The following is a 27,573-nucleotide window of genomic DNA, read 5'->3' as shown; positions in this document are numbered from 1 at the left end:
ATAAAATTATGCCCTACAAGCTTAAAAATAAGTAACATTATTGCATTTACCTTGATGGTATGTTGGAAGTATTTAAATAGAACAAATTCACCGGTGAAATATTGTTGTCTAGGCAGACTTTTATTCTGATTCATTGGTTTATATCTGAAGTATAATCTCTATGTCCCAGGGTCTAGTTATTGGAAAATTATAGAACAGAGATAATAGGCGTATCACCACATACTTAGGCTTTGCTAGAAACCCAAAGTGGATGAAATAAATGATGGTAAAGCTAAACTAACGGTTGTAGAAAGCAAGAATAGCAGCCGTGGAAAATGATGGCTAATTCGGAATGATGGTCACGTACATGTATCATCTAGAAATGGTGGCACTTCTGCTTGTCGGTGTATATGCAATAGTAACTTGGTGGGTTTGCCAAACACTGTATTTCAGTCAGACTTCTTAGTAAAATACTGAATTAGAGTTCTCTGTAGTATCTTAAATAACTTGGTTAGTAGGTCACTGGTAAGTAGCTGTCTGTCCTAGTGAAAATGGATGCCTGTAAGGTTAAGAAAGCATCAAAAGAAAGGCTTGCATTTTTTGAGGCCCATCGGTGGGATCTCAGACCAGACCATGATTTGAGTATAATGATTTTTTTGGTCAGCTGGGCACTGGGAGAGGCATTATCTTAAACCAAACACTTCTGGAGATGTAGTAACTAAAATTCATCTTTGATATCTTTTCCTAACATTAACTTGGGGATACTTCAGGTTGCTATCGTCATTCACCTGATAGTCTCCTTTCCTTAGGGACTCTGATACTCTTTTAAGTATCTGCATTCTGTATGTGATTGAAAAACTGTTTGCATAGCTTGTTGAGGGTTAGGTAATGTCAGGAACCAATTTGGTCAGATGCTTCTATTATGTCTCTCCATTGAGTAGTAGATCTTAACCTTGGCTGCACATCAGAATCACCTGGGGGACTTTAGAATCTATTGATGCCTGGGTCCTACTCCCAGAGATAGATTCAGTTGGTTTGGGGTATATAATCTGGGTATCTGATTTTTTGAAAGGACTCTGGGTGATTTTACTGTTCAGTGAAGGTTGAGACCCTCCACTGAAGGGACTGTTTCTCAAACAATAGCTCCTGCATTATTGGGAAACTGATATTTACCTGTGTTTTGGAAGATAACGAAAGGTAAGGAATCTTCTGATTTCTAAATTTTTTTAAAAGCAAGCCAAGAGTTAACCTTTGGCCGCAGTGCTTATATATATATATATATATATATATATTTTTTTTTTTTTTTTTTTTTTAAGTAATTTCTGTGCCCAGTATGGGGCTCGAACTCAACAATCCCGAGATCAAGAGTTGCATGCTCTACTGTCTGAGCTAGCCAGGCACCCCCATCTCTGGTTTTATAATAGAATTTTTTAGCAAATAAGATTTACTTAACATTCAGCTTTGCTGGGATAAATCTAGTTTCTAAATTGAAGGGTTTCTGTAGTTTCTTAACCTTTATAATTAGAATGAAAATACTTCTTGAGGAGAGCACAGTCCATGTCTCAGACTTTAAAGCTTTAAAAACAACAACTGGCATTTGTATTATTTAATTTAAAAGAAAACAGTGTACAATTCTATATGGAAAAAATGGATTCCTACCTTTTAGTATACACAAAAAAAGTAGTAGATGGAAAAATAAAACTTTAAAATTTTAGAAGAAAGTATAGGGTGATATATTCATGATCTTGGAGTAAGGAAGGATTTTTAAAAAATACTAAGATACAAGAAGTACAAATCATAAAGGAAAATTTGATTTTGCTTTAAAGGAAAAAAACCCTTCTATATATTGAAAGACATAAACAAATGAAAAGATAAGCCACATGGTCCCACTACTTTGGAATTATGTTATAGTTCATGTGCATACCCTACAACCCAGCAATTCTACCCCTAATCATATGGTCTGGAAAAATTTGTGCTTGTGAACCAGGAGCCATGTATAAGAATGCTTATTGCATTTTTGTGATAGCAAAAAACTGGAAATAACCCCTGTCCCCATTGACAGGAAAATGGTTACATTGTGGGGTAGAATATTTTACAGCAGTGAAAGTAATTGAACTACAGCTACATTTGACATCAGGGATCAATTTTAGGAACAAAACGTTGAGAAGAAAAATCAAAGAAAGGAAGACTACGTGTAGAATGATACCATTTTTACAAAGCCCCAAAATAAGGCTAAGATCTCACTTAGAGACAGATGTGGGGCAAAATTAAATTTATTTTTAAAAGCAGAGGAATGATGAACAAAATTGAACCATAGGGGTTAGGAGAGGCAGGAGGACGGAAGGGAGAGGAGTGCACGTTTAGCTCTAATGACGTTGGTAGTGATTCATTTCTTTGGTTGAACTCATGGTTATTCATTTTTATTATTATGCTTCATAATTTGATAATTCCACATTTTTGGGTATATAACATATATTACATCACTTAAAAACCCTAATAATAATGATAAGCCTCACCCTGGGAGAAGTTATTTCCAATATGTAAAACTATAAAGGATTATGTCCTGAATCAGGACTAATGCCCTGGATTCATAGAGAATTCCTACAAATCAATAAGAAAAAAGATAATGCAACTAGAAAACGAATGGGCAAAGGATCTGAACGGGAATTCAGAGAAGAGAGACTTGAATGGCTACTCAATAAATGAATACATGCTGAACCTTACTAAAGATAAAGGAAATGTAAATTAAAACAGCGAGATCCCATTTCATATTCATCAGATTGGCAAAAATTAAAAGTCTGACAGAGCCAAGTGTTGGTGAGATGTGGAACACCAGGAGCTCATCCCCACTGGGGTTGTTTAAATAGGTTTAAGCACTTTGGAAGACAGTTGGAAGATGTCTAGTTAAGTTGAAGATGTTCGTAATGCAAGACCCAATGGTACTCCTTCTGGTATATCCTTTAGAGAAATTCTTGCTCTAGTGCCCAGGAGGTGTCACAGGAATGTCTGTGTGGCTGTTGTCATAGTGAGACATTGAAAGCAACAGAAGAATGGATAAAAAAACATTGTGACATTTGTATCATGGAATATGTGTACAGCAGTGAAATGGGTGAACCAGAGCTACATGAATAAATCGCAAAATCATAATGCTGAGCCAACACGAGGTGTAGCATTGGAGTGAAACCCTTTGTTAAAAGTTGAAATATTCAGGAAGTAATGTCATTTATGCAAACATTCATACAAGCATAGCGCAGCAACTTCAGGGTGGTTTTGACTTCAGTAGGGAAGGAGGGAGGGACTATCTGGTTTTAATTGTTTCTATAGTTTTGTGTCTTTGATCTGAGACAAATATGGCAGATGATTAACCTCTCTTTAATATGGGCAATAGGTACATGTATGTTGTATTGTCTGTTTTTTTCCTGTATGCTTGCAGTATTCCATAATAAACATTTTCAAAAGACAACACAGATGTTATTTTTTACCTTAGAAGTTCTGTAATATCAAAAGCGCTTAGATCAGAGCCTTCTATGTTGTAAACGCCCAAATGCTGAGCACACTGGAAGGCTTTGAGTATTGTATTGTAGTCCTGGTATATGAGAATGGATTACTTGAATTTAGAAAACATTCCCCTGAGAACGGTTTGCATAAATGAGTACGTTTAGTAAATAGACATAAATCTCTATAACCTATAGGATTATGACTAGCTTGTAATAATAAAGCTTCCCTTTATGATTTTGCCAAATCTAGGAATATTTATGATAGAAAGAGGGATGATTTAGACAGGGTATTTCATTTTCAAACTGGGCTCTGCCACTTAACTAGTCCTGAGCCTATGAACAAAGCTGTTTTGGGTGTCAGATTTTATTTGCTGATAAAGTCCTTTGCTAAGTTGTGTCAGGATGAAATAGGCTCAGAAGCATATAAGAGGTACGGAGCCTGGCACTCACTGGGTGCTCAGTAAATTACGGTACTAGTTGTTAAGATGGATACCTTCGTCCTGATTGACCATGGGCTTTGGCTGTATGTAGGAAGCATCTCTTGCCTCCCTGACGAAGCTTTATTGTTCATTTTGGAAGTGCTCTGGCAAATCAGGTTTGCCATTAAGCTACTGGGCATCCTGCTCAGTTAGTTTGTGGGTAGCCGTAGGTGGTGCTTGGAACCTTTGGTCTCTAGAACAGAACTCTGGGCACCCTCCTGCCTGCGGGGTCCCCCTGATGTATGGTACGTGTTTCAGGCCTTCTCCACAGTAGGCACTCCTGACTACATTGCTCCTGAGGTGTTCATGCAGACCGGGTACAACAAGCTCTGTGATTGGTGGTCGCTTGGGGTGATCATGTATGAGATGCTCATCGGTAAGTTGCATGCTTTCAGAGGACTTTTTCTGTGCAGCCGGGAAAGAGTCCCATATTGATAATAGACTGTTTCATTTGGGGGTGATCGAAGCACTTTTCCCCTCTTATCTTTCAACGAGAAGTTTCCTAGGTAGAAAGCTCATGGCCGTCAAATAGCCACCTATGTCGTCTGGCTTCCTGGCATCCTGTGCTTGCTTTGCTGATCATTTACCCTGTTCTTCCCCCTTTTCATCCTCTCCTAGCAGCTCTTTCAGTCTCTGGCATTTCTTAAACATTCATTGTATGCAGAGAACTTTAACTGGGCGTTGCCTCACATACTCTTTACTTTCTTGCTCTGCCCTTCCTCTCTCTAAGCCTTCAAAGCATGGAACCCTCTGATCTCTCTCCCTCTTATTCAGATGGTGTGTCTGTGTATTTAGGGGACACTCTGGGGGGTGGGTGGCCATATGCCCGAGAGCACTAGGAGAATAAGTATGTCCATGGTGGTACTGAGTGCGTGAGTCTGTGGATGACTAGGATGGCTTCTGGCTGCTCTGTCTTCGGGAACATTGGATGGATGCCTGTGGAGGCGGATGTGGTCTGTGTGGAGGGCAGTAATATGGTCTGAGAGTATTTATCCCCTTGTCTGTAGTTCTCAAAAAGAGGCACGATGGTCACCTTTAAAACCTATGCTTTTTTCTTGTTCAACTTGTTTGCACTTTACCCATATATATGGATATTCCTAGAACAGTCATTTCTCAGTGATGTTGTTTCATCCTTTCATTTCTTCTTTGGGCACAGTGACTCCCCGTGTGCAATGCTGTATATGTCCTCCTTTCTTTTCCCAGCTTCCGTTATTAGCTGCTTCTCTTGTGGTACCAGAAGCACAAATTCACTTTGGGCTTGGGAGTTTGGGGGGAAAATGAAAAATTAGATGTTTTCTGGAATGAGTGGAAGTCATGGAGGAGGTTATGGAGGGTTAAGGAGGTATAGAATCATATTAAGGAGAATGCTCCCAGTTAGATTCAAAGTTTTGGGGTGTAAAAGCTCCGAAGTTCCTTTTTTATTACAGGCTACCCACCTTTCTGTTCTGAGACCCCTCAAGAGACATATAAGAAGGTGATGAACTGGAAAGAAACTTTGACTTTTCCTCCAGAAGTTCCTATCTCTGAGAAAGCCAAGGATCTAATTTTGAGGTATTAGTCAGAGAACATCACCCCCACCTCCCACCCAGGTTTTCTGACATGAGTGAATTCATTTTTTTTTTTTTTCCAACTTAAATTATTACCTGGGTCTGTCCCTTGCTCTCTCCAATTTCTCTCTTTAAAAAAAAAGGGGAGGTTATTCCTTCTCTTTTTCCAAAGAGACTATTTGAGGTATGCTGAAAGGCCTCTGTCTTTTCCAGATTCTGCTGTGAGTGGGAACATAGAATTGGAGCCCCTGGAGTTGAGGAAATCAAAAGTAATTCTTTTTTTGAAGGCGTTGACTGGGAACATATCAGGTATATCCATATAAAAACTTTCAGGATTATTTCAGAAAGGCTGTAATTTGCTTAATAGTAATTTAGAAGCACCATTATTGGCAAGCCAGGTAAGGGAAGAGGGCTTCTTCGAGATTGAGGGTCTTTTCTTGATTTTCCTTCGTGGTGAGGATGGGAGTGGGGGCTTCCCGTCAGCCATGTGCCAGGGGATATGATGAAGCCAGCAGCCATTTCCTAAGTGAAGTGACATTTGGCTTCCATGGTGAAGGGAGCACCTAAGAAGCGTGTTGCCCTTGCCCTTACCTAGGACACACCAGCTTCTGCAGTGTTGGTGGTCGCCAGCAGGGCTGTCCCTGGCCACAGGGAGCGCGAGTCCAAAGGACTGAGTGGAGGCGGGAGGGGCGTGGGGAGGGAGAGTGGAGCTGGCCACGGCGGGGCTGTGGAGGGCTGTGGAGTGTGGCCAGTGGCCGCCCTTCCTACTCGGCATTCGGCAGTTGCCAAACAGAAACAGAAGGCGAAGACCTTGTCCTCTCTTCCATAATTGTGTTTCGATCTGCATTATTCTCAGTTTTACCTTCGGCTCCTTTTTGCCGTATTTTTAGCTTTCTCTTGGTTAGCCCCTCTGGTAGAAGGGCAGTGCCCCGCCCGGGGTGGGGGGTGTGTGGGCGCCCAGAGGGTTAGTTCCCCTTTTACAGACAGGGCAGGCCCTGAGGGCAGTGCATTAACTTCAGATTTTAGTTTTTCTCATTATTTTTGTCTTTCTTCCCAGGTATGGATTATTGTTAGTTCTGTTTTCTCATTTTGTTTGGATGTGGCCAGGTGGCGTGGTTGCTCAGTGTCAGAAGCTTTTACCGGCTGCCTGCCTGTGGCTAGTCTTCCCCGTGTCAGGCCAGGGGGCTTTGTGGAGAAAGACGTGATTAGCTGTGACCCACGTGATTACTAACCGTAGTAATTTCTGGCATGTCTGTTCTTGGCAGAGAGAGACCTGCTGCAATATCTATTGAAATCAAAAGCATTGATGATACCTCAAACTTCGATGAGTTTCCAGAATCTGATATTCTTAAGCCAACAGGTAACAGCACCAACAGTGCCTCCTCCTGCTGCGTTACAAGCACATTTTTTCCTCCCCCCCCCCCCCCCCAGTCTGGGGGTTGTGTTTATAGGTCAGCTAGAGGAATTTTAGTCCTTCTGGTTCTTTGTAAGTGTTTTCCCAGCGCTAATGCTGAGGAGCGGTGACACCCTGCTGAATGGAGACTGCTTAGCTGCTAGACGGGGTGGGGAATCACAAAGGTTTGTTCTTTCGTTTTTATTTATTAAAGCTTAGGTAACCTGAAATGACAGAAATGGGGAAATAAAACTTTAAAAATATTTGTGAGAAGTAGGAGGTTCAAAGAACATAGACAAGCAAATGTAGAAGATTTGCAGAGCGAAAAACAATTTTTCCCAAATAAAAACTGTGGTATCTTCTTCCGAATGTCATGTCCTCAGTACTGAGTAGTCCCTCGGGGTAAGGCAGTGAATCAACTCTCACATCTATTTCTTTCCCAGTGGCTACAAGTAATCACCCTGAGACTGACTACAAGAACAAAGACTGGGTCTTCATCAATTACACGTACAAGCGCTTTGAGGGCCTCACGGCTCGGGGGGCAATACCTTCCTACATGAAAGCAGCCAAATAGTACCCTTGAAACAGAATCCTCAGTGGAGCAGGAGTTCTTGGTACAACATCACGGTTTTCCTCTCACACGGTCTTTTGAAAGAGTTTCCAAGACGTTTATGGAACCCGCCAGCGTGTCATGGTAAACTCTACTGAAATGTGACAGTAAGTGGATTCTCTTCCATAATGCATCGGAGACCTGTGAACAAAGACAACCATTTCTCCTACATCGGCCATAAACAGCTGTACTGCTTCTTTAGAAGCCTCATGAGCCAATTTGATAGAGGTTTTAAAAAACTCGTTTTCCTAAGTTCATCAGAATGAAGGAGAAAAAACAGCCATTATCAAACATTATTGAGATTGTAACATAGACTTACTATCAGCCAATTTCTGTGATTTTGTGACAGACATGCTTTCTGCCAAGCCCACCCAGTATTTCTTTTCCTTTACAGCTAAAATTTCCGTAGTACTAAGGAAATAAAGCAATAATGAAAGCCTCAGCAACCAGCATTCTGGCTGAAGGAAATGGTCCACCATCCTCTGAGCGGGTGGTGATGGTAGTTCCTCCCCATACCTCGGCCTCAGGCGAGTGGCTCTTGATAGCCTCCATTCATGGTGCACTTTATTTATGGTACTAGGATAAAGACCCTCAATCCATTGATTTCTCTCCTCCTGCCCGTCTAAAACACTCATGCTGCTTTTCTGAGTGTTGATGGGGGATACCAGCGTGATCCATTGTCGCTCTCAGAAGACCCAAGCCACTGGGCTTTGCCAAGGACTCCCAGATCACGTGGAAAACCCTCACCGTCTCTTCATGGCTGTATCAGAACATCCCTAAGATGTTGTCGCGGACCAGCAGTAGCCACAAGTCTGCCAGCAGGAACTCGCTCTGTTCCTGGGAACACAGCAGGGAGAGTCCAGGCCGAGGCAGCAGGCCCGGAACCCTCTTGGCTAAGGTGCTGCCCCTGCTCGGTCTCCAGAACCTCCTTGGAAGTGAAGGAACCGGCCCAGTACGAAGTGCGGAGCCAGCCTACAAATCCCTGTGAAGTTCACTCCTCAGTCCTTGGTGCAACTGTGTTTTGTCTTCTCTCTCTCAGTCTTTGTGTTTGTCCTCTCCGGTTTAAGTAACCATTTTGCCTTGGAATCATGATTACGGATTTTTCCTTTGCAGAGGCCTTCCTGGGGGATGCTCCTCTCCACCCTAAAGGGTAGCCTGCAGCTTGGGCTGAGCAGGCCTCTCTGCTGCGGCACTCATGAGAGACCCTCGGAATTTTAGCACCAAGTGCCTTTTCTTTTACAGCTGCCACCACCTTGAGAGGAATTTTGCTGCATCAGAAATATGTGGAGGCTCCATATTAATGCATTATTTTAAAGTTTTTGAGAACTCAGAGCATCATTTTCACCTGTGTGGTGATTTTGCCTGTTGCAAAGGGTCATGGCCAAGCTGCAGCTGGGAGTCTGCTTTCTACCAGTCTTGAGGTTAAGATCACCTTGAAAGTATGTCCTGGCTTAGCTATTCAGAAACGAAAAATGGGATATCAGAGTTACAGGAGTAAATGAAACTGCTTTGGGTTTTAATGTCTTAGAGGAAGAAAAAAAAAATACTAGGGAAGTATTAACTTTGGATGAAGGTAATGTTTGCCCCTTAATCTTTCATTCACGGTCTGCTAGTGAAAGGAAGTAAAGGAGATTCTTTTGTGTAACTCTGTCTTTTTGTTGTATTACCAAATAGTTGAGGTTTTGACCCCCAGGTGTTTTGCAAGTATGTGTGGTAAGCACGGTAAAGAGTTCACAGGAGTGGTGATAGTCTATGTGTGGGGAGTGGCAGGGAGGGATGATTTGTTTTAGGGGAAAATGCCCACATTTTAAACTTCTGAATAAACTGTGTGAAAACAGTGTGAATCTGATGTGTTTTTTTTTTTTTTGTTTTTTAAATTTGCGAGAGAATGAGAGCACGAGAGGGAGGAGGGTCAGAGGGAGAAGCAGACTCCCTGCTGAGCAGGGAGCCCGATGCGGGACTTGATCCCAGGACTCCAGGATCATGAACCGAGCCGAAGGCAGTCGCTTAACCAACTGAGCCACCCAGGCAGCCTGTTTTTTTTTTTTTTTTAAGATTTTATTTATTTGACACAGAGAGAGGAATCACAAGTAGGCAGAGTGGCAGGGAGCGACAGAGGGAGAAGCAGGCTCCCCGCTGAGCAAGGAGCCCGATGTGGGACTTGATCCCAGGACCCCCCCGTGAATCTGATGTGTTTTAAAGCAAATGTGGGGGCACCTGGGTGGCTCAGTCGGTTAAGTGTCTGCCTTTGGCTCAGGTCATGATCTCGGGGTCCTGGGATCGAGCCCGCTTGGGCTTCCTACTCAGCGGGGAGTCTGCTTCTCTCCCCCCTGCCCCCCATGCTCGTGCTCTCTCTCAAATAAATAAAATGTTTTAAAAAAATTAATTAAATGTGGCTCATAACTGAAAGGGGCTAGATTGCTGGTGGCTTCTTTTAACCCGATTGCAGACCACTGGAACACTTCATCACCATATTTAGGCAATGTGCTTTTCTGTCTCGGAGAGACTAGGGCCTGCTTTTTTCCTTGAGAATGAACCTTCGGGTTGGTTGGTATAAAGAGACCATCTTCTGTTGGCCACTTGCATGTGTTCTTCCCACCTGGCTCAGGGTTGCGGGGCAGTGGGATCTCCCTTGCAGCAAGGCTAAGGGGACACCTGCTGACAATTGCTGTCAGTGGGTGGACATTTGTACAGCTGTTTACCCAGCCTGGGGTTGACCAGGAACTTCACAGGCTCCTGGAATGGAACTTCTGCTGAGCCCTCCGGGTCCACCAGAGCAGGAGTCCTGTGGGGTCCCCTCATTAGCACCCTCTCTGGGTTAGGGAAAGGAGCCTCAAAAAGAAGCAAGAAGAGCAAAGACCATCCAGGGTCAGAAGTGCAGGCGGGAGGAAGCTGAATGCAGCCAGAATGTGTGTTGTCTTTGCAGAACTTAAGGGTTTCAAGAAACATGTTGAGAACCATTGGTTTGGTGTTGGTCCTCTTCAGATAGTTCTGCTTCCTACTCTCTTAGAGGGAGTTAGGAAATAGGGCTTGAACCGTACTGCCTACTGAAGTGAAACTGAATACTGATGTCATCCAGTCTCCTCTTGATTCAGGGGTGCATCAGGATTTTCTTCAGTACTTGTGTGTGTTTTTTTAAATTTTTTCAAAGTAGGCTCCACACCCAACATGGGGCTTGAGCTCACGACCCTGAGATCAAGTGTCACACGCTCTACTGACTGAGCCAGCCAGGTGCCTAGTACCTGTTTCTTTTTAGAATTACTTTTTCAAAAGTAAGCTATGGATGAGTTCCTTTGGGATTAATATTCAGGCTCTGAATAGCAGGTTGCAATTTTAAAACTCATCTATATGCATAATAGGAATCCTCTGCCTCAACTGCTAATGCTTTTTCTCTGAATTGGTTCCTTGGAAGGTGTATTTGGGTTTCACTCTCTCCTTTTGTAACCCCAAATGGTAGTTTATCTTGAACTCAGAGGATTCAGTGAATGGTATTTTCCTTTGCTAGGTAGTATACATTTCCCTGGAATGATCTGTGAAAGCCAACACTGACTTAAAAACCACCGCCACAATGCTTTCTCAGGCACACTTTCAGAGAGCATCTTGCCCAGATCACACTGAAGTAGCCATCATCTACAGAGCACAGTACTGGGCACTCTGGGATGCACTGGGGAGCCTGCCGTGGTCTTGATCTGCAGAGCAGGTGGAGAATTCCCATCAAGTGGCTCAACAGCAAACAGCACTAGCTGCGAAGTTCTTAACGGTGGAGCAGTACTGTTAAGCTGATCTAGGGGTGTTAGGGAAGCTGAGGGAAGCTTCCGGGAGAGGTTTCTTAGTTGCGGTGACTTGCAGAGGTGATACAGCCCTGGATTTTGGAGCCTGGTAGGTTTGGTCTTGTGCTGCGGCCGAGGCGTGGGAGTTGTTCCTTTGGGAGGAACACTGCGGTCGCGTTTGTTACTTCATTTCCCTCTCCCACTTCCCTTCATCCAATCTCTGTCCCTTGTGCGAAACATGTATTCATTATCCCAGGTATAAAACATACTAGCACTCATTTTTATAGTCATTCCTCTGGTCACGGGTGTCCTGACTGCCATAGGCATGCATTCCAGAGTGCCCAGTACTGTGCTTTGTAGATGATGGCTACTTCAGTGTGATTTGGGCAAGATGCTCTCTCAAAGTGTGCCTGAAAGAGCATCGTGGTGGTGGTTTTAAGTCAGTGTTGGCTTTCACAGATCATTCCAGGGAAATGCATACTACCTATACTTCAGCCCTCATCGTTTTTGTTTTTAAAGATTTTATTTATTTGAGAGAGAAGAGAGAGCAGGGGGAGGAAGAGGGGCAGAGGCAGAGGGAGAAGCAGGCTCCCCGCCGCCATGGGGCTCCATCCCAAGATCCTGGGATCATGACCTGAGCCGAAGGCAGACTGCTTAACCAACTGAGCCACCCAGGCGCCCCCTTTCAGCCCTCATCTTACTTGATCAACCTGCTGCACGCATACTGTTAAAACAAAAACTCTATTCTCATCTGACTTCCTTCTTGGTTCCCTTGCCACCACTTAAATGCTGGTGATCATCCGAGCCATGCCTTTGCCCTCTATTTACTCATGTGATCTCGGTGATCTCCCCAACACAGTGGCTTCAGCTGCCATTTTTTGTGGCGAGGTCCTCAAAGTGACCAACTTCCCAGCTCCATCCCCAGAACTCTAGATACCACCGTCTGGAAGGCCTCGTTCGGGCTCAGACACCATCCCAACAGAGCTCCTCTTGCTTCCCGTTGCCTCTGACTCGGTCTACTCAGCTGTCCAGCCAGAAACTTCTTACCCAGCTCCCACGGGTAAACACGCACAATTCTGGGGCACGGCCATCCACCCATCCTACCAGTGCCTTCGTTTCTTGAAGCAGCTACTGCACTGACCCCTTAGCTGACCTCTTTTGTCCCCGGCCCTTCCCCTTTCAAGTCCGCCGCCTTCCCTGCTGCCGAAGAAATTCAAGCCTCAAGTCTGATCATGTCATTCTCCTCCATAAAACTCTCTTGGGTTCCCAACAGTTTCTAAAAATGAGACCAGACAACTTTGAGGTAGAAGGGTCCTTCCTTACTCTGGCTGCATCTCTGCATCACCCCACCTTCCCTGATCATTTCACCTTTGCATCTTGGCTCATACAGTTGAGTTGGCCTGGAATACCTCCTCCCTGCACATTCGTGGATCCAAAACAACTAGTATTCTTTCTTTACAACTTGGTTCATGGATCACTCCTAGAATCCTCTTGTGAATTCTCATGGTAAAAACTGGCTACTCCATCCTTTTGGGGGTTCCCTGAGTGACCTGGACTGTTCATAGATCTCTTTTCCCCACAAGTATAAAAACCCCTTGGAGCAGAACTGTGTCCTGGTCATTGTCCCCGTGGTCATGCAGTGCTTGGCACAGAGTATACTCAGCAGGCCATCTCTTCAGAGCGTGTCCGTAACCTCCGTGCTGATAAAGGCAGGCCTGCTGTGAAGGTGCTCGCTTTAGCGCCCCTTGAAGTTGGATCACCAATAAGCTCCCGGGCTAAGTGAGCTGAGGGAACTCACTCGGGAGGCACCTGACTAGAGCTGGGCCAAATCGGAGACATCAGAGGAGGAGCCAGCAGCTTTACAGCAGTGTTTCCAGGGGACCTGCCTTTCATTCCTGCCATGGCTCCTCACTTGTTTTAAACCAGAACATAAAGTCGCTGAGTCCTCTTATCTTCCAAACTTACATTTGGCTTTGTGGGGTCCTACTTGGTTGGACTGAGGATTCGGGAGGTCCTGAATGTAAATTAGCCAGGAACTCAAGAAGGCAGACTATTAGGGTTCTGGAAGCTGTGAGTTACAGAGAGTAGGGTGGGAAGGGCACACCCAGGCTCAAAGTGGCCCGGTGGCCCCGCAGGAAAGGAAGCAGCTCTGTTCTGGGCCATCAACGTGCTGCTGCTTGGGTTCCTTTTAACATCTTGCCTTCCGGTATTATCTTCTGCTAAAAAGAAACAACATGGACACAAATGATAATATTTTATTATAGCAAAAGCATCCCAAATAAAGGATTTCGTAAACACTGGTAGGTGAACAAGTGCAACTTTAGAAGTAAATACAAAGTAAAGAGGCAAAATCTACAAGCATTTTGCCTTTAAGAGAAAGTGTAATGTTCTCCTGCAGAGGGGATCCCACCCAGAGCACGAATGTGGCTCCATCTTCCCCAGGGAAGGCATCAGGTTTGCCTTCTGAATTCGTCTGTGCATTTTAACAACCTCAAAATAATGGCAAGAGGTGGCATTGGATAAATTACTAAAACCCTTTGATTCTTAACTTTCTATTGACACTCGATAAAAAAAAGACTCCATATCGCACTTTGACAATTTGAGTTAAAGCCTGTGCTGATTGTTTTCTGCAAATATTTCCATCCTTCCTGGGCTTATTCCATAGTATTTTCATAGACCTGTATACATTAGATGACATACTGGTTTCTTGGAATTTAGCTTAAAATAATATTGGCTATTACATATTATGCAGTAAATGTACTTTCTAGCTTCCTTACCATTTAAATGCTGCCATCTTTTCAATACTTTTCCTCCACTTTGGAGAAACCATGATCATCTCACCAGACACATGTTAACACTCTGCCCACTCTCCAGCTCAAAGCCAAATGTTTCCCAGTCAGCGATACATGATAATGATGCATTCACAAACTCCGATTCTAAATCTCAAATTCAGGTTCCTCTTGGCTTGCAGAGCTATCTGAGTAAGACCGTCAGAGCAAAATATCTTCCTCTGAAGATGGCTCTGTATAAACAGCCTAGCTTGCTTATTTAGGCACTTAGAAGAAAAAAAAACCCCACCAAACCTGAGTTCCACCTTTATTAGAAACCTCTCTTGCCCAGCTGGCCAGTAACAGACTCTGAAGGGAATGACTGCAACTCAGCCCGTCCCTGTGGGGACTCAGCAGTTCTGCCATCATGCACTGTCTTGGGCCCAGGAAAGGGGAGCTCCGAAACTGCAGTGATGCTGAGCTCCAGGCTGGGACGGTGGTGGGTGCAGAAGAAAGCTCCCTCTTTACCAGAAGGGACCTGTGGGCCCCACTTTTCCCTTTGTCCCCACCATCTAGTGACACTGGCAGATTAACCTGTATGGGTTTCCAGCTCACTCACCCCATGGGTTGGGGCCAAAAGCACATTAACCCAATTGGGGAGGGGGGGAAGGGAGACGTACTTCTTGAAAGCCCGAGGAAATTAATCATTTACATAGAACAGAGTGCTAAGTACATGCCATACTTTCATACTTGGCTTTTCACCTAAGCAAGGACTAATTGGTTTTAGAGGGTTAACTGCAGCATGTTCACACTTAAATGTTCATACAGAAGATGGAGAACAGACGTTATACTTACTAGAGAACACAGTTCATTCAGATTTCCTTTGTGATGGCATGGGAGGAAGTCAACTGAGAAGCAGAAAGGAAGCACCATTAAACGATTATCTGGGCTGGTCAACTATCAGTGGGTATGAATGAAATACTGGCACGGTGAAAGCCAAACCTGACCTCAAATAGGAATCAAGGAGTTTCACAGACATAGAAGTACCCTCTGGCTACAAAAAAAACCCTCACCCTAAACTTTAACCCTTACCATCAGCCTTACAAGTTGGATGCCAGTGGGAGTCAGAATTCTCTAAGTGGGAGATGGCTCAGTTTAACCCCTTACTACTACTACTTTCTGCGTAATGAACGGAGTATTGATTTCCACTGTGATGCTGGTCACAAGCACAGAGAACACACTTCTTAAGAACATTCTTGTTCTTCACGCCTGGAAAGAACAGCTTTCGACACCCATCTGACTTTACCTTTGGAGGACTACAACTAGGGCAGTCAAAATGGAGTCACCTAACTTGCTCTATGGTATCTTACAGGAATGGAATTTAAGAAAACTCGTCATGTTACCTTAAAGAACTTGAAGGAAACTATGTACCTCTTTGAAATCTGTGATGAGTAAAGGCTCTGGTGATTAGAAGGCCAACCTTTATCATAAAATGGGAGATTATCCCCAGACACTTAACATCTGGCTCTAGACTCTAAATTTAGTTCTGCTGTTAATAGCCATGAGGACACAAGGGAAAATGGTTCAGTACTGGGAGGAGTGATCTGGGTTGTCAGACACTATGCATTATTAATACAGAGCCGACAAGATCAAACAAAATTACTAGGCCTAATACCCCTTCAACTCATCTATCCTTTGGGGATGACAGCAGTATGGTTTCCTAACCCAGTGTGATAGGCTACTTCAAAAACAAATATCCTGATATCCAAAAAAATTCCATAGTATGTAAAGAATATACAAAGAAAAATCCTGCACTGGGACAAAGCCTGGGCAGGTGACGTTTCCCCCACCCCGCTTTACCCCAAATGCCCCCTTCCCTGGAGCTCTTAGAAGTCTTTCTATTGAGAAACAGAGCACTTGGGAGAAATTTCTGCCTGCCTCTTAAAAGCCTTTCTCAGCCATATCATCTAAGGTTTCCCAGCCACACTCACAGCAATGTGCTGCCTAGGGTGACGACCTATGGCTTCACAGCAGATTCCAAGCCAGGATAATCAAAGTGGCCTGATCTGGACAGGTTCTTCTACTTGAGTTGTGAATTTCATTCCAAATGATTTCTTTAGACTCAAAAACCTTGAACCTAAAAAGGTTTCATAAATGTTGTTACATTATTATTGGACTTCAGTCGAATCTGTGGGGTTTTGAACTATTCATTGCATTAATGAAAAAACTGAATTTAAACTCTTAAGAAATCTCCTTTTGGACGTTTTGATGAGAGCCTAGTTCTTCCCAGATGCAGGTCTGGGCACAGAGGCCACCAGGAATGGCATCTTCACTGACCCCTAATGACAATCCCATTAGCGCCCGCTTGTGGAAGCTACAGATTATCTTTTTTTAAGGTTTGGTCCCTTTGCTGCTACATAATTTACCTGGTATAAAGCAAACAAAAAAGCCAAGGACAAAGTATAAAGGATGAGAGGACTGCTTTGATGAATATGAGCCAATGGGAGTCGACTTCCTTTCCTACTTTTTGCAGTTATGCAAAGACTCTGTAAACGGCACCAGATCCAAATTTTTCAAGTTACCAGGGCTGCTGCAAAGCTGGTAGCTTATTTGCCAGTGAGTGCTTTTTCATCCCCTGCCGGAGGCACAGACTTTTCAGTAATGAAAAGGACACACGCTAATTGTGAGAGAGAGGGAAAGGACGGAGAAGCAGGTCTCCTGATACTCAGGGGAGACAAACCAAGGGGAGAACTGGCTGTGGGCATCGCAGACAGAGAAGGGCTCTAAAGAGACACGGGTCCACACCTGGCCCTAATCCTGAAAGTCGTTAGACACCATCTGAGAAAGTGGAGCGTTCAGCCGGTCGAGTTCATCCACCTGGGGTGGGTGGTGCATTACTATCTCCTGGTCCTCTAAGACATCTTCTCCAGCAGCTACCAGATTAGTGAGGGATTTGCTTCGGACACACTGGAAATCCACATGGCGACTCTTCCCTTCTTCCTTTTCCCAGGACATCTGGATAAAGGGGCGCTGCACATAGTTATAGATTACTTCAGACCGGCCACCGGGTCTTCTCTTAATTTTTTCTTTACAGGTAGGGTAACCTGAAACAGAAAAAGGCCATTCTCATGACTCCAGGACATTGCCCACTCTAGATTCCACACTTTCTCTTCTCTAACCACTTAATTTCCTCCCAAATTCAAAGGCTGGGGAAATGACCTCTGACCATGCCCTGCCACTCCCACCCACTTACGTGCTCACTTCCCACCTATCCAGGTTAGTAGGTCTTGTCCCTGGAAGGGAAGTAACAAAAATTCTATCTCTTCTAATGGCAGGGCGAGAACAGCCTCTTAGTAATTTCAGAAGCCTGTACTTACTGGCAACAATGCCACAGAACAGAAATCCTGCTAGGCCATGGTGAACTCCAGTCTCTAATTCTAGTGCTTATCTCATACTGTAGGAGAAGTGGTTAGAAAGCGTGTAATGTGTAGCCTAAAGAAAAAAACAGGGAAGTTGCCTGAAATATCTGAAAAGCTATCACATGGAAATGGGAGAAATCTTACTCAGAGTAGCTTCAGAGGCTAGAACTAGAAGGAAGACCGAAGAGAGAGGAAGTTATCTACTAGATATATGGAAGAATGTTCTAATGGTAGGACAGTCTGATGGGATGCTGGGAAATGGAGTAATCCTTGTCACCCTGTTCCTGGGGTTTCCAGTGACAAAGGAGGGACACAGTGAAAGAGGTTTAATAGACCTCAAAAATCTCTTCCCACCTGAAATTCCAACCTAAATGAGACACAATAAAGATTGATGGGTTCCGCAGGCAAGACTGAGATAGCAAGAACAGCAAAACTCAAGAGTCAAAGACTCATGGAGAGGAGACCAGGATGGCTTCAGCATTCTCGAAGAATCAGTGTCTAAGACCTTTCTATGGAGACCACAGGTTGGGAGCCATTTGCTCAAGATCACTTCAAACCATTCTATCAATACACACAGACATTCCTCAAAGGTATGCAGTGGAATTAATTCAAATTTGAGTCTCCAAGACTGTTGATGGAATGACTCTCCCACTTGGTGAGCCCACGGGCCCTGCTCCACAACCCCCGCCCCCCCGCCCATGTCCTTGGCCCTCACTGCCCTTTATCCCAAAGCAGTACACCGGAATTTATTCCTGCAGCTGCTTTAATTTAAGCATTTACGAATGGAAATAAAATGAAAAGGAAATATAAGGATAAACAAAAACAAAACCAGGAATCCTTCACATGGGTAGGAATGTAGTGTTCATGTGTGCCTATTCTCTACGTCCTCTGGAAGCCGGGTTTTAAGGACACAAGCTGTGCCCATAGATACAACCCACTCCATGAGCCATGCAAGCTGAATACTAATGGGGATATTTATTACCTTCAATTCCAATGCGAATATTTTTCAGGCCTCGCTCCTTTAACACTGTTTTAGCGACATCACGATTCTCAATATATTTGAAGAATCTATAGAGCTTAGAGCTATAAAGAACTGGAAAAAGAAAAACTGAGTTAGTCATGGAGTAAAAACTTCTAAAAGAGGAGGGAAACGAGCTAACAGAATCAGACTAATGAAAGGTATACCTGACCCTGATGCCAAAAAAAAAATCCAGTTGGATCACAGATTAAATGTTAAGTAATAGATCAAACATAAGAAAGAAACCACATGAGAAATTTTTATAGTTCAGGGTGGGGAAGACCTTTTGGGTACAACATAAAACCCAGAAGCCATAATGTAAAAACTGACACATTTGACTACTTAAAAATATAACGTCTCTGCTTGGCCAAAACCACTGTTACCAAAGCTAAAAAAAAACAAAATAACAAAAGTCAACTGGGAAAAATACCTGCAACTCACATTACAAAGGGCTAATTTCCTTAATATATATAGAAAGAGCGGTCACAAATAGCCTTCACAAATCACTAAGTAAAAGACAATCCAATTCTGTAATGGGCAAAAGGCACAAATAAAGCTACAGAAAAGGAAATTAAAAGGCTCTTAAAATTTAAAAAGATGGTGAGTGCTGATCATGAAATGAGAAATGCAAATTAAAACATAAATGCGATGCTATTTTTTACCTATCAGTGTGACAAAGATAAAAGTTCAGTAAAACATTGTTTTGGTGAGGGTGTGGAAAACAAACCTGCCACATATTGTTTTGTGAGTGTAATATGGAGGAGAATTCGGCAACATTTATCAAAATTATAAAGGAACAAAGCTTTGGCACAGAAATTCCATTTCTAGGAATATTATTCTATAGAGATACACATGTGTGAAAAAGACTCCGTTTAAAAGGCTATTTATTGCAGCATCATTCATAATTTATAGTTTAAATGTCCAACAACAGAGCTAGTTAATTCCGCTCTGGCACAGTCGTGCAGTGGAACACTAGACAGCCATTAAAAAGACTGTGGAAGCTTTTTATGTAAGACATGGTGTTGAACAGTCTGTAGACTATGGAAGCATTTGAAAAAAAGGAAAAACCATGGATGTAATTGCTTATGTATGCGCACTGAATACATCTGAAGGATAGAAAAGAAGCTGAGGAGGAAAACCGGGTGGATGAGGCAGGGATGGGATCAAGACTCTTCAATGTATATCCATCCTTTTGTACCTTCTGAATTGGTACATTCATTAAAAATGGAACCAGCGGAGAGAAGAGTGACACCACCACTAAATGGCCTCAATCTGGCCTCCGTCTCACCGCAGTATCCGACACCAGGGGCAGCAGCGGGAGGTGGGACAATGTCACACACTCAGCAGAGACCTCAACCCTGCATCACGTGCCCTGATCATCCAGGTGAGTGTGCTCCTTGCCAGCTCAACAGTGACATTCATGTTGCTTCCAGGATCTAACTGCTGCTCTGGGCAGCACGTCTGGTGCGGAAAGCATCTACACCATGCGGGGGGCTCCTACTTTGGGAATATTCCTCCCCCATGGGAGGGGGGTGGTCTTCATCCCAGTCCACAGAATCCTCATCCGTCAGCACAACGATGTGGCACTCTCGCTCCCCTTTCTTGGCACAGCCCACCATGATGGGCAAGACCAACTCTTCGAGGTAGTGGTCAAACTGCTTGTGAGCACCATCGTTAGACAGTTCATGCAGTAAAGCACCTGGGGAGAGAAGCTGTAGGTGAACATCCTCTCTGGCCGAATGTAGCTATTACTGCAATGAAAAAGCTATGAGGTGATGGCTGTTATCACGGAGAAGTTCCAGACAGGGGGCCCATAAAGGCAGAAGATGGTTTCTTGCTCCGAGGCGCTAATGAAGCTGATTTTGTTAGATATGTTACACGTTTTACCACTCCTTAACTTCCTCATGTTTATTATTTATTTTATTATCGAGAGGGAGGGAGGGGTGGAGGGACAGAGGAAGACAGAGAGAGAATCCCAGGCAGGTTCCATGCCCAGCGTGGAGCCGACGTGGGGCTTGATCCCATGACCCCGAGATCATGACCTGAGCAGAAACCAAGTCAGATGCTTAACCAACTGAGCCACCCAGGTGCCCCCCTCATGCTTAATAATCCCTGAGCATTTTGACCAACTGAGGTTTTGTTAGCTATACAACGTCAAACCACGTACATTAATTCTACAAGAGAAAGAACCATCATTTGTAGGACCTCTTCTGAAGATGCTCTGAACCCCAATCTCGTGGAGTTATGGTACCACAGAAGAGGGATCATCTGAAGTTTGAGGACACCAAGGGACTTGCTCTAAGTGTGCGCTAGACCCAGTAGAGAAACCACAAGTCTAGAGAACTTCATGGAATATGCAGGGAAATGTATCGTGAACCTCAAAGAATAATTTTTTAAATAATTTCAGGAAGCCTAGGTGATAATAAGAGAATGGTGTTTGTAGTCAACAGCTCTAATCCCAGCTCTTTAGAGCTTTGAACAAGTCAATTTCTCAGTCTTCCCATTTGTTAAATGGGGTTATCACCTGACTTGCAGGGCTCACTGTTGCAAGAATTAAGCAAGTTCATATCTAGAAAGCACTTAGTAAACACAAAGTTAATAATAACGGTAAAAATGATTCTATGAACCACCCAGCCAATTTATGCTGTTTGACTCTATGAGGGAAGGCTCACTAATGTCCAAGAATCAATATCCTTGTTTATTAGTTCAGACACCAAGGTCCCAAGAGGGTAAGCCATTACCTCAGTGCCTCACTGGACAAGCTAGATTCAGAACCCACCACGCATTCTCTTTGGTTTACTCCACTTCCTCACAGTGCTGTGAAGCAGGAGAGGGAATAGGTTAGTATCATGTCTCTGCCTCTGCAGATGATTTTCAGCCCACACTTGAAACTCATGTTTAGTGATAAAAAATATCAGTCGATTCCAAGCAAACTCAAAGTTCAGCTGCTCAAATGCAGGTATTAGGTATCTGTAACTTACTCAGATCTTGACATCGGATAGTGTTGAAGTCAAAGTTAATGCAGAGATAATCGCATGTATCTCTAAGGTCTGGAATAGAGATGCCATCAGGGCAATTGATGATACCAGTTTTGTAATAATCCTGTAAATGGATTAAAAAGAAGAAATGTAGGCAAAGAACCAAGATAAAAAGTGACCTCTTCAACCCCCTATCCATTCCTGGTTCTGTTAAAATGGTAGCTTACTAGAACTATCACCAAGTTGGCTGACTTGTCAGCTGGCAAAGTGGCTCCTGGCTCTCCGGGCATGCTTAGTCACACCTTGATAGCTGACTGAGCTCACACAAACAAGAGGTGCTTCAAAGTTACAGGAATAGAAACTAGAGGGAAAGGGAACTGGGAACCAGAGACCCTAAAGTCAGTAACAGTCTGCTGGAACTCTCCAGGCTTCTGCCTATGCCTGCCCCTGGGGAAGAGGATGCAACAAGGGCTCCTACACACCAGCACCGTTCGAAATACAGTCGCACTGATTCCTTCAGCGATCTCATACTCTCCCTTCTCGTTGGGCCGAGTGAAGTTATACTCTCTTCCTGGTCCAAACATTCTGAAAGACATCAGGCAACAATGTTAATCTTCTCCAGTCCGGCCGGATTCTTCATGCGTGAGGACTGCTCCCCTCTTCACCTCATTCTGGAAGACTCCATTCCATGTTCTCATAGTATAAACTGAAAACACAGCAGTGGGACCCAACCCCTAAGAAGCAGCTCCTTCCAGACAGAAAAGGTGGTAGCGATTGCTTGCAGCATTTGAGAGCAAGGAGAAATGAAGCAGCCAAGTCCTCAAGGATCACGGGTGGTAAGCTGCTGTGACAGCAAATGAAGTAAAGCAGCATCTGCAGAGTTGGCCCTTGGAAAATCTCTGGCATGTGTGAGGGTTGCCTCTCACGCCCTCCCCACTGCCCAGGGATATGCCGGCAGCTCAGGAAGACCGTGCATCTCCTGCTCCTGACCCTTCCTGGTCCCTTCCCTCCTCCTTACTTATCTAGCTTGTCAGTCCTCAGTAGTTCTGAGTTTTGCTTTTCAACATCTAATGTGATAGATGCATCTATACTGGTGGGTGCAGATGTTACTGTTCTCCCTTTCCTGGTACATTTTAATGCTGGAGCTCTGGGGAAAATGCCCTTCAATCCACGGAGTAACTCTAATGATAGGAACTTCAGGTCAAGTAGACAGGGATGGGAGGTATTAGGCTTATCAGTGGTTTGACACAGTTTAGAGAGGCAAGCCTGCTCTGCATGAACGCAGAGGTCAGGAGGGCACAGGGAGATCTTGCTTTTCCTTACTCATCTTCTCCCATGCTTCCTTCCTCCCTCTCAGATCCCCTCCAGTAAAACTGGCCCCTTGACTTCCCCCACTCCTGTTGCACGTCTGAGCTGTGGAATGGGAAACCAGTGTGAGGGACAGGGCAGGTAATCAGGATCTTCAGCCAGCCTGATTTAAGTTCCCAATGGCACCTCACTGTCATTTCCTTTCTTAACCTGCTGGGAAGCCCTGCTGTTCAATGTTAAAACTGTTATCCTCCACCCTAAATTGGCTGCTTTTCAAAGGTCTGAAAAAGATTCCAAATCACATACTTTCCAAACCACTAACACCATATATAAGAAATCCATCCTGATAAAAATGTCTTCAAAGAATGCTGACATTTTTCTGGAACGTTCTGGTTAAAGTCTAGCCAAGACAGTTATGAATCAAAATAGTGAACATGCCATGTAATGCCACTCCCCCCACCCCCACCCCTTAACTATCATCAGCAAGACCTAAGCTCAGAGTTATTTATCTGGTAGTGGTATGGACTAACATTAATCCATTTGCAATCTCTCAGCTTGTCCCACTTGTGACTAGTGGCCCACATTTTTTAGCTCACTGCCTAGGCTTACCAACACTGTATGTAACCTCAGGACAGTGCAAACTTAAGTAACTCTCAGAACTGATAACCTTAGCTGATAAACCACCTAGATAAAGAATCAGACGCTCTTGCCATGGGACAACTCATTCCTAGATTCAAAGAAAGAGGGTCACCCAAGAATTAATCTATCACCCAGAAAATCCTTGCCCCTCTCGTGATCACTGTCAGAGGCAATCTACCTCAAAGAGCCAGCCAGCGCCGAGGGAACACTGTTTTGGGGGGTGTGTGTGTGGGGGGGCAGTGGTAGCAACACCGAGACTGAGGACAGGAAGTCAAGTCTGATAAAATGTAGGGCCAGTCTGGAAAATGTTTCAATGTTCTAGTTTAGTCTTAATTCAGATGTTTGAGAAATATACAGATTTCTTTCTGGTTAAAAATGGTTCATCATGAATCTGCATGTGTATGTTCAAATATAAATATATTTGAATAGCTGGATTCCATTTAGCCTAAAATTCAACAAATGAGTGTGGTCTGTTCTGATTTCTAAATCAGTTCAAATTAGTTCGAAGTCCTGAGTGAGGTTAGATCTTTAAGATCTACTTCCAAGTAGATGAAAATCCTCAAAAGCCAAATGTCTGTGTGTATATACACATACATTATTATTATTGTTATTATTTTTACTCTTATCCCAATTTGCTCTTCCTCATGTTAAGGTCTATGGTTGGCCAGAAGGAGAACCTCCTAACTCCCAGTCCAGGCTCCAAAAAACACTTTCTGGCCAGTGCTCCTCCTTGGCAGGCTCTTCCATTTCCTAAACGCTACCCCTAAAATGCTGGAGGCAGGATGTGAGGAGAGGAGGCTAAGACTGTGGTCTTCAATGAAGCAGCACAGAGAATGGAACATGAAGAAAAGAGAGAGCAGTCACGACACAGTACAACAGCCAGATAGAAAGATGCAGTTTTGGAAAACTTGAATAGAGATGGAGGCATCAGAAAATGACAGCCTGACACCCGCTGCCAAGCAGAGTGGGCAACGGACAGCCGCCAAAAGGCTTTCCTGTAAAACGGTTTTGCTGTTGTGTCATGTGGAACACGTGTCTATTTTTTATTAAAAGACAAAAGAAAAAAAAAAGCCACAACTTAGATCTTCCCTTAACCCTGTCTTTGACCTGTGGAGCTCAGACAAGATTACTTCTGTGAGGGTGTATGAATTATGGCTAAGAGAGATGAGGTGTGTGACTTCTGTTTCAGAGGGAGTTTATAGAGGAAGAGGGAAGGATATTCAGCAGATTATTTTCCATAGTTCTGATTGCACTTCCCTTTGTGGGGGCCCATTTTACTGTACTGGCTTTGTAAATAAATTAAGTACATCCCCCAAATCATCAACACATATAAGGCTTTGTATAAGCCTGCCCTCCCTGTCTCACAAAGATGTGAAGGTAGAAAAATAAGCAATGCAGGGCTTCTTTTCCTCACATCTAGTGCAAGATAAACAGCAGGTATTTCTATTCATAGAGAACAGAGTGAATTTGGAAGGAAATTATCATCAATTACCTTCCCAACATGGTATCCGGATGAGCAGTGAAAATTTGTGGATTCACAACAAAACGTGTGCCATCTACAAGAAGTGTCACTTTCTCTGGCGCCTGGGAATGAACGTTACTGCCAAAGCCCACAGTGCTGTTTCCAAATCGTTCTGGAGCCATAAAGGGTTCATGGTTCCGTTTATTCCCATTTTGGAAGCAGGAGCCTTTGATGTCTTCGGGAAGTGGCATTATGTGAGGGAACTGAAGATTTGCTGGCTGAGAGGCATAGTCAAGTGAAAGGTCTAAAAGATCATACAAACAAACCAAAATAACTTGACAGCAAAAAGGCTTGGGGGGGGGGGGGAATAAACCTCGTCTCTTTAAAAAACAACAAGAAAACCCCCAAACTTTTAGGTGTTCGCAGGCAAAAAACTCTTGCCTTGAACAAGTAAAGGAAAAATAGGCTAGAGACTCATACTGGATCCCCCTGAGCTTTTTTCCAGGTTTGTATGGTGGGGAGGAGAGAAGGAAGGCAATAATGCCCATACTTTAAAATGATATAAAAATTTTAAAGTAAATTATATGCATGGCTTAAAAAAATTTAAACAGTAGAGAATTTCTGTGGACAACCAGCAAGGCCCTGCCAGACTCCATGCCCTCCCCCGGTCTTGTCTCACAGAGGAAATCACTTTTTACTTCTGTTTCCACTTCTAGCTCTAAATAATACTCTTGTACTTCCTGTGTTTTATTTAAGGAACCTGCTACCTCTGGGTGCTGAAACTATTCCTTTTCCACATCCTTCTAAAAATTTCCAAATGTTTCTAAATTTTATTTCCCCAGAAGGGATGACAGTCTCTAATTGTCTGATGCATTACTTTTCCTAGAAATTCATATAAAAATGCATTTTCACTATGCACTGGAGAATCCTAACATCACCAGCACCATTTTTTGAAGAGGCAGGGCTTGCCTTCAGCAGAAAGGTTCCAGTGCAAGTGGCCTTGCGTTAGGATTCCTTCACAGAACCTGTTTTTGTCCTAGTATCACCAAGGAGCCGTTTTCCTTAAGCAATTTATTTAATTTTCTAAACCTTGTTCAGTTCTGTAAAATGAGAATCGTGTTCACTCCACCTTCCTCACCGGATTCTTCTATCAACTGAAATAAAGTATGTGAGAGCACTTCAAAGTGTGCTAATACCATATCATGCAAAAAAGGTTTAAAACTCAGTATCTGAAATCTGGATGTATGCAGAAGACAATTTGGGGGAAATATTTATAAAAGTATTATCACAGGATTCTTTTAAATTGGCAGTTCTAATATATTTTAAGGTAAAAAAAAAGTCTCTTTTATGAAAAATTTCAAACATACCAAAGTTAATACAATATGCGTATCCCGCCACCTAGATCTGACAAGCTTAATTAACTTTTCTGTATTTTCTTCAGATCTTTTTTTTGAAAAAAGTAAAAGGTTATAGATACAACTGAATATCTGACTCCCATCCCGCACGTATTTTAAGTCTGTATACAACAATTCATGAACATGATTACTGCCCATCACTTGTGGGAAATGAGCCTGACTTTGGGTCCTTAGATAAACTGTGACCTAGAATACACTCACTTTTCTTTCCCATTTGCTTCTAGAGAAAAGGAAACCAAATCTAGACCAAACGTTTATTGAGGGTTCACATCCTACAGCTTTTGACAGATTTTCAGTGTGGCCCTGTTGTTTGCACAACAAGAGCTAAGCTTCCACACAATCCACAGGCAAGCTTCTAGCAAAGAAACACTTTCATCACCAAGATGGGCTTTCACAAAGTGCTGTTCTAAAAAATGAAAGTAGGTACCTACATCACAAATTCAGGATGCTTGATTCCGCACGCCCACTGCCCACAGCAATGAAGCAATTCAGGGGGCTGATTCCTGAAGGGCGCCTCAAGTCCTGGGAAGCGTGCGTGGGTGAGCAGGAAGGGGGACTCCGTGCGCAAACTGGCACACACTAGGATGGCAGGCACACCCTGCCCCTCTGCCAGTGGATGCATCTAGAATAGCACAGCCCGGTCAGAAAGACGCGGGTTCAAAAGGCAGCCGCCCAACTCCTAGCGGTGTGGGCCTGAGCACGTTCTGTAAGCTTCCGAAGCTTCCTTTCCTCATCTGCACAAGGAAGAGGACTCTAAGCAGGGATCAGTAAAAGGCCAGAAAGCTCTGTGGGTCACAGTCAATGCCACTGTAGCAGGAAAGCAGCCAAAGCCCCTATGTAAACAAATGGGCACGATGGCTGCATTTTAGAACTTTATTTACAAAAACAGGCAGTGGTTTGGATTTGGCCACAGTCTGCCATTCTTTATCTAAAAACATGTACGTAAAGTTCCTAGCATGGTGAGTGCTCAATAAACAGTAACTGCTATTATTAGTGTTGCCGCTGCCTTTATTCAAAGTTAAAAAGAACCGGACAGTTTATCAAGAGCCTGCACATCCATTAACTCCAAAGTCTCCCAGTCGCATGAAGTAAGAAGAATATTAATATCCCCATTTTCCAAATTAAGAAAGCAGGGCTCAGAAAGATTAAGGAGCTCCTCCACGGTTACAGAGGATAAGAAGCTGAGCTAGAATCTGAATCTGTCTTCTGACTCCAGATCCAGGACTGTTTTTCTCACACGGTTACCGCCGAGTTAGATGTGCGGGACTGACTGAGTCAGGGGGCTGGCTGT

General features: G+C 43.7%; 2 protein-coding genes across 10 annotated transcripts in view; one reads left to right on the top strand and one right to left on the bottom strand.

Annotated features, from left to right (window-relative positions):
* The window catches only part of STK38 (serine/threonine kinase 38), a 40,385-nt gene extending 31,036 nt beyond the window's left edge, over positions 1 to 9,349 (top strand). For both annotated transcript variants that reach the window (XM_034990860.1, XM_034990861.1), the window contains exons 10-14: positions 4,214 to 4,331; positions 5,383 to 5,506; positions 5,716 to 5,811; positions 6,768 to 6,862; positions 7,339 to 9,349. In XM_034990860.1, the coding sequence (XP_034846751.1) occupies positions 4,214 to 4,331; positions 5,383 to 5,506; positions 5,716 to 5,811; positions 6,768 to 6,862; positions 7,339 to 7,469 (564 nt within the window). In that variant the 3' untranslated portion in view covers positions 7,470 to 9,349. The remainder of the gene's footprint in view (positions 1 to 4,213; positions 4,332 to 5,382; positions 5,507 to 5,715; positions 5,812 to 6,767; positions 6,863 to 7,338) is intronic.
* The window catches only part of KCTD20 (potassium channel tetramerization domain containing 20), a 40,992-nt gene continuing 20,500 nt past the window's right edge, over positions 7,082 to 27,573 (bottom strand). The window contains exons 3-10 of one of the 8 annotated variants that reach the window (XR_004676587.1): positions 24,898 to 25,171; positions 21,941 to 22,043; positions 21,462 to 21,582; positions 19,982 to 20,179; positions 18,445 to 18,555; positions 14,899 to 17,147; positions 13,241 to 13,494; positions 7,082 to 8,960 (exon numbers count right to left, since the gene is read on the bottom strand). Coding sequence is in view for 5 of the 8 variants with exons in the window: in XM_034990864.1 (XP_034846755.1) it covers positions 16,855 to 17,147; positions 18,445 to 18,555; positions 19,982 to 20,179; positions 21,462 to 21,582; positions 21,941 to 22,043; positions 24,898 to 25,171 (1,100 nt within the window). In the remaining 3 variants the exon portion in view is untranslated. Of the gene's footprint in view, positions 8,961 to 11,894; positions 13,495 to 13,515; positions 17,148 to 18,444; positions 18,556 to 19,981; positions 20,180 to 21,461; positions 21,583 to 21,940; positions 22,044 to 24,897; positions 25,172 to 26,713; positions 26,905 to 27,573 lie in introns of those variants that run through there. The other 7 variants (XR_004676588.1, XR_004676589.1, XM_034990864.1 and 4 more) reach the window with 7 other exon arrangements.

Source organism: Mirounga leonina, unplaced genomic scaffold (genome assembly GCF_011800145.1).
Source record: "Mirounga leonina isolate KUSES-001 unplaced genomic scaffold, KU_Mleo_1.0 Mir_53, whole genome shotgun sequence".
NCBI classification, from domain to species: Eukaryota; Metazoa; Chordata; class Mammalia; order Carnivora; family Phocidae; genus Mirounga; species Mirounga leonina.
The sequence above is the reverse complement of the archived record's forward strand: the minus strand, read 5'-3'. Positions and strand labels throughout refer to the sequence as shown.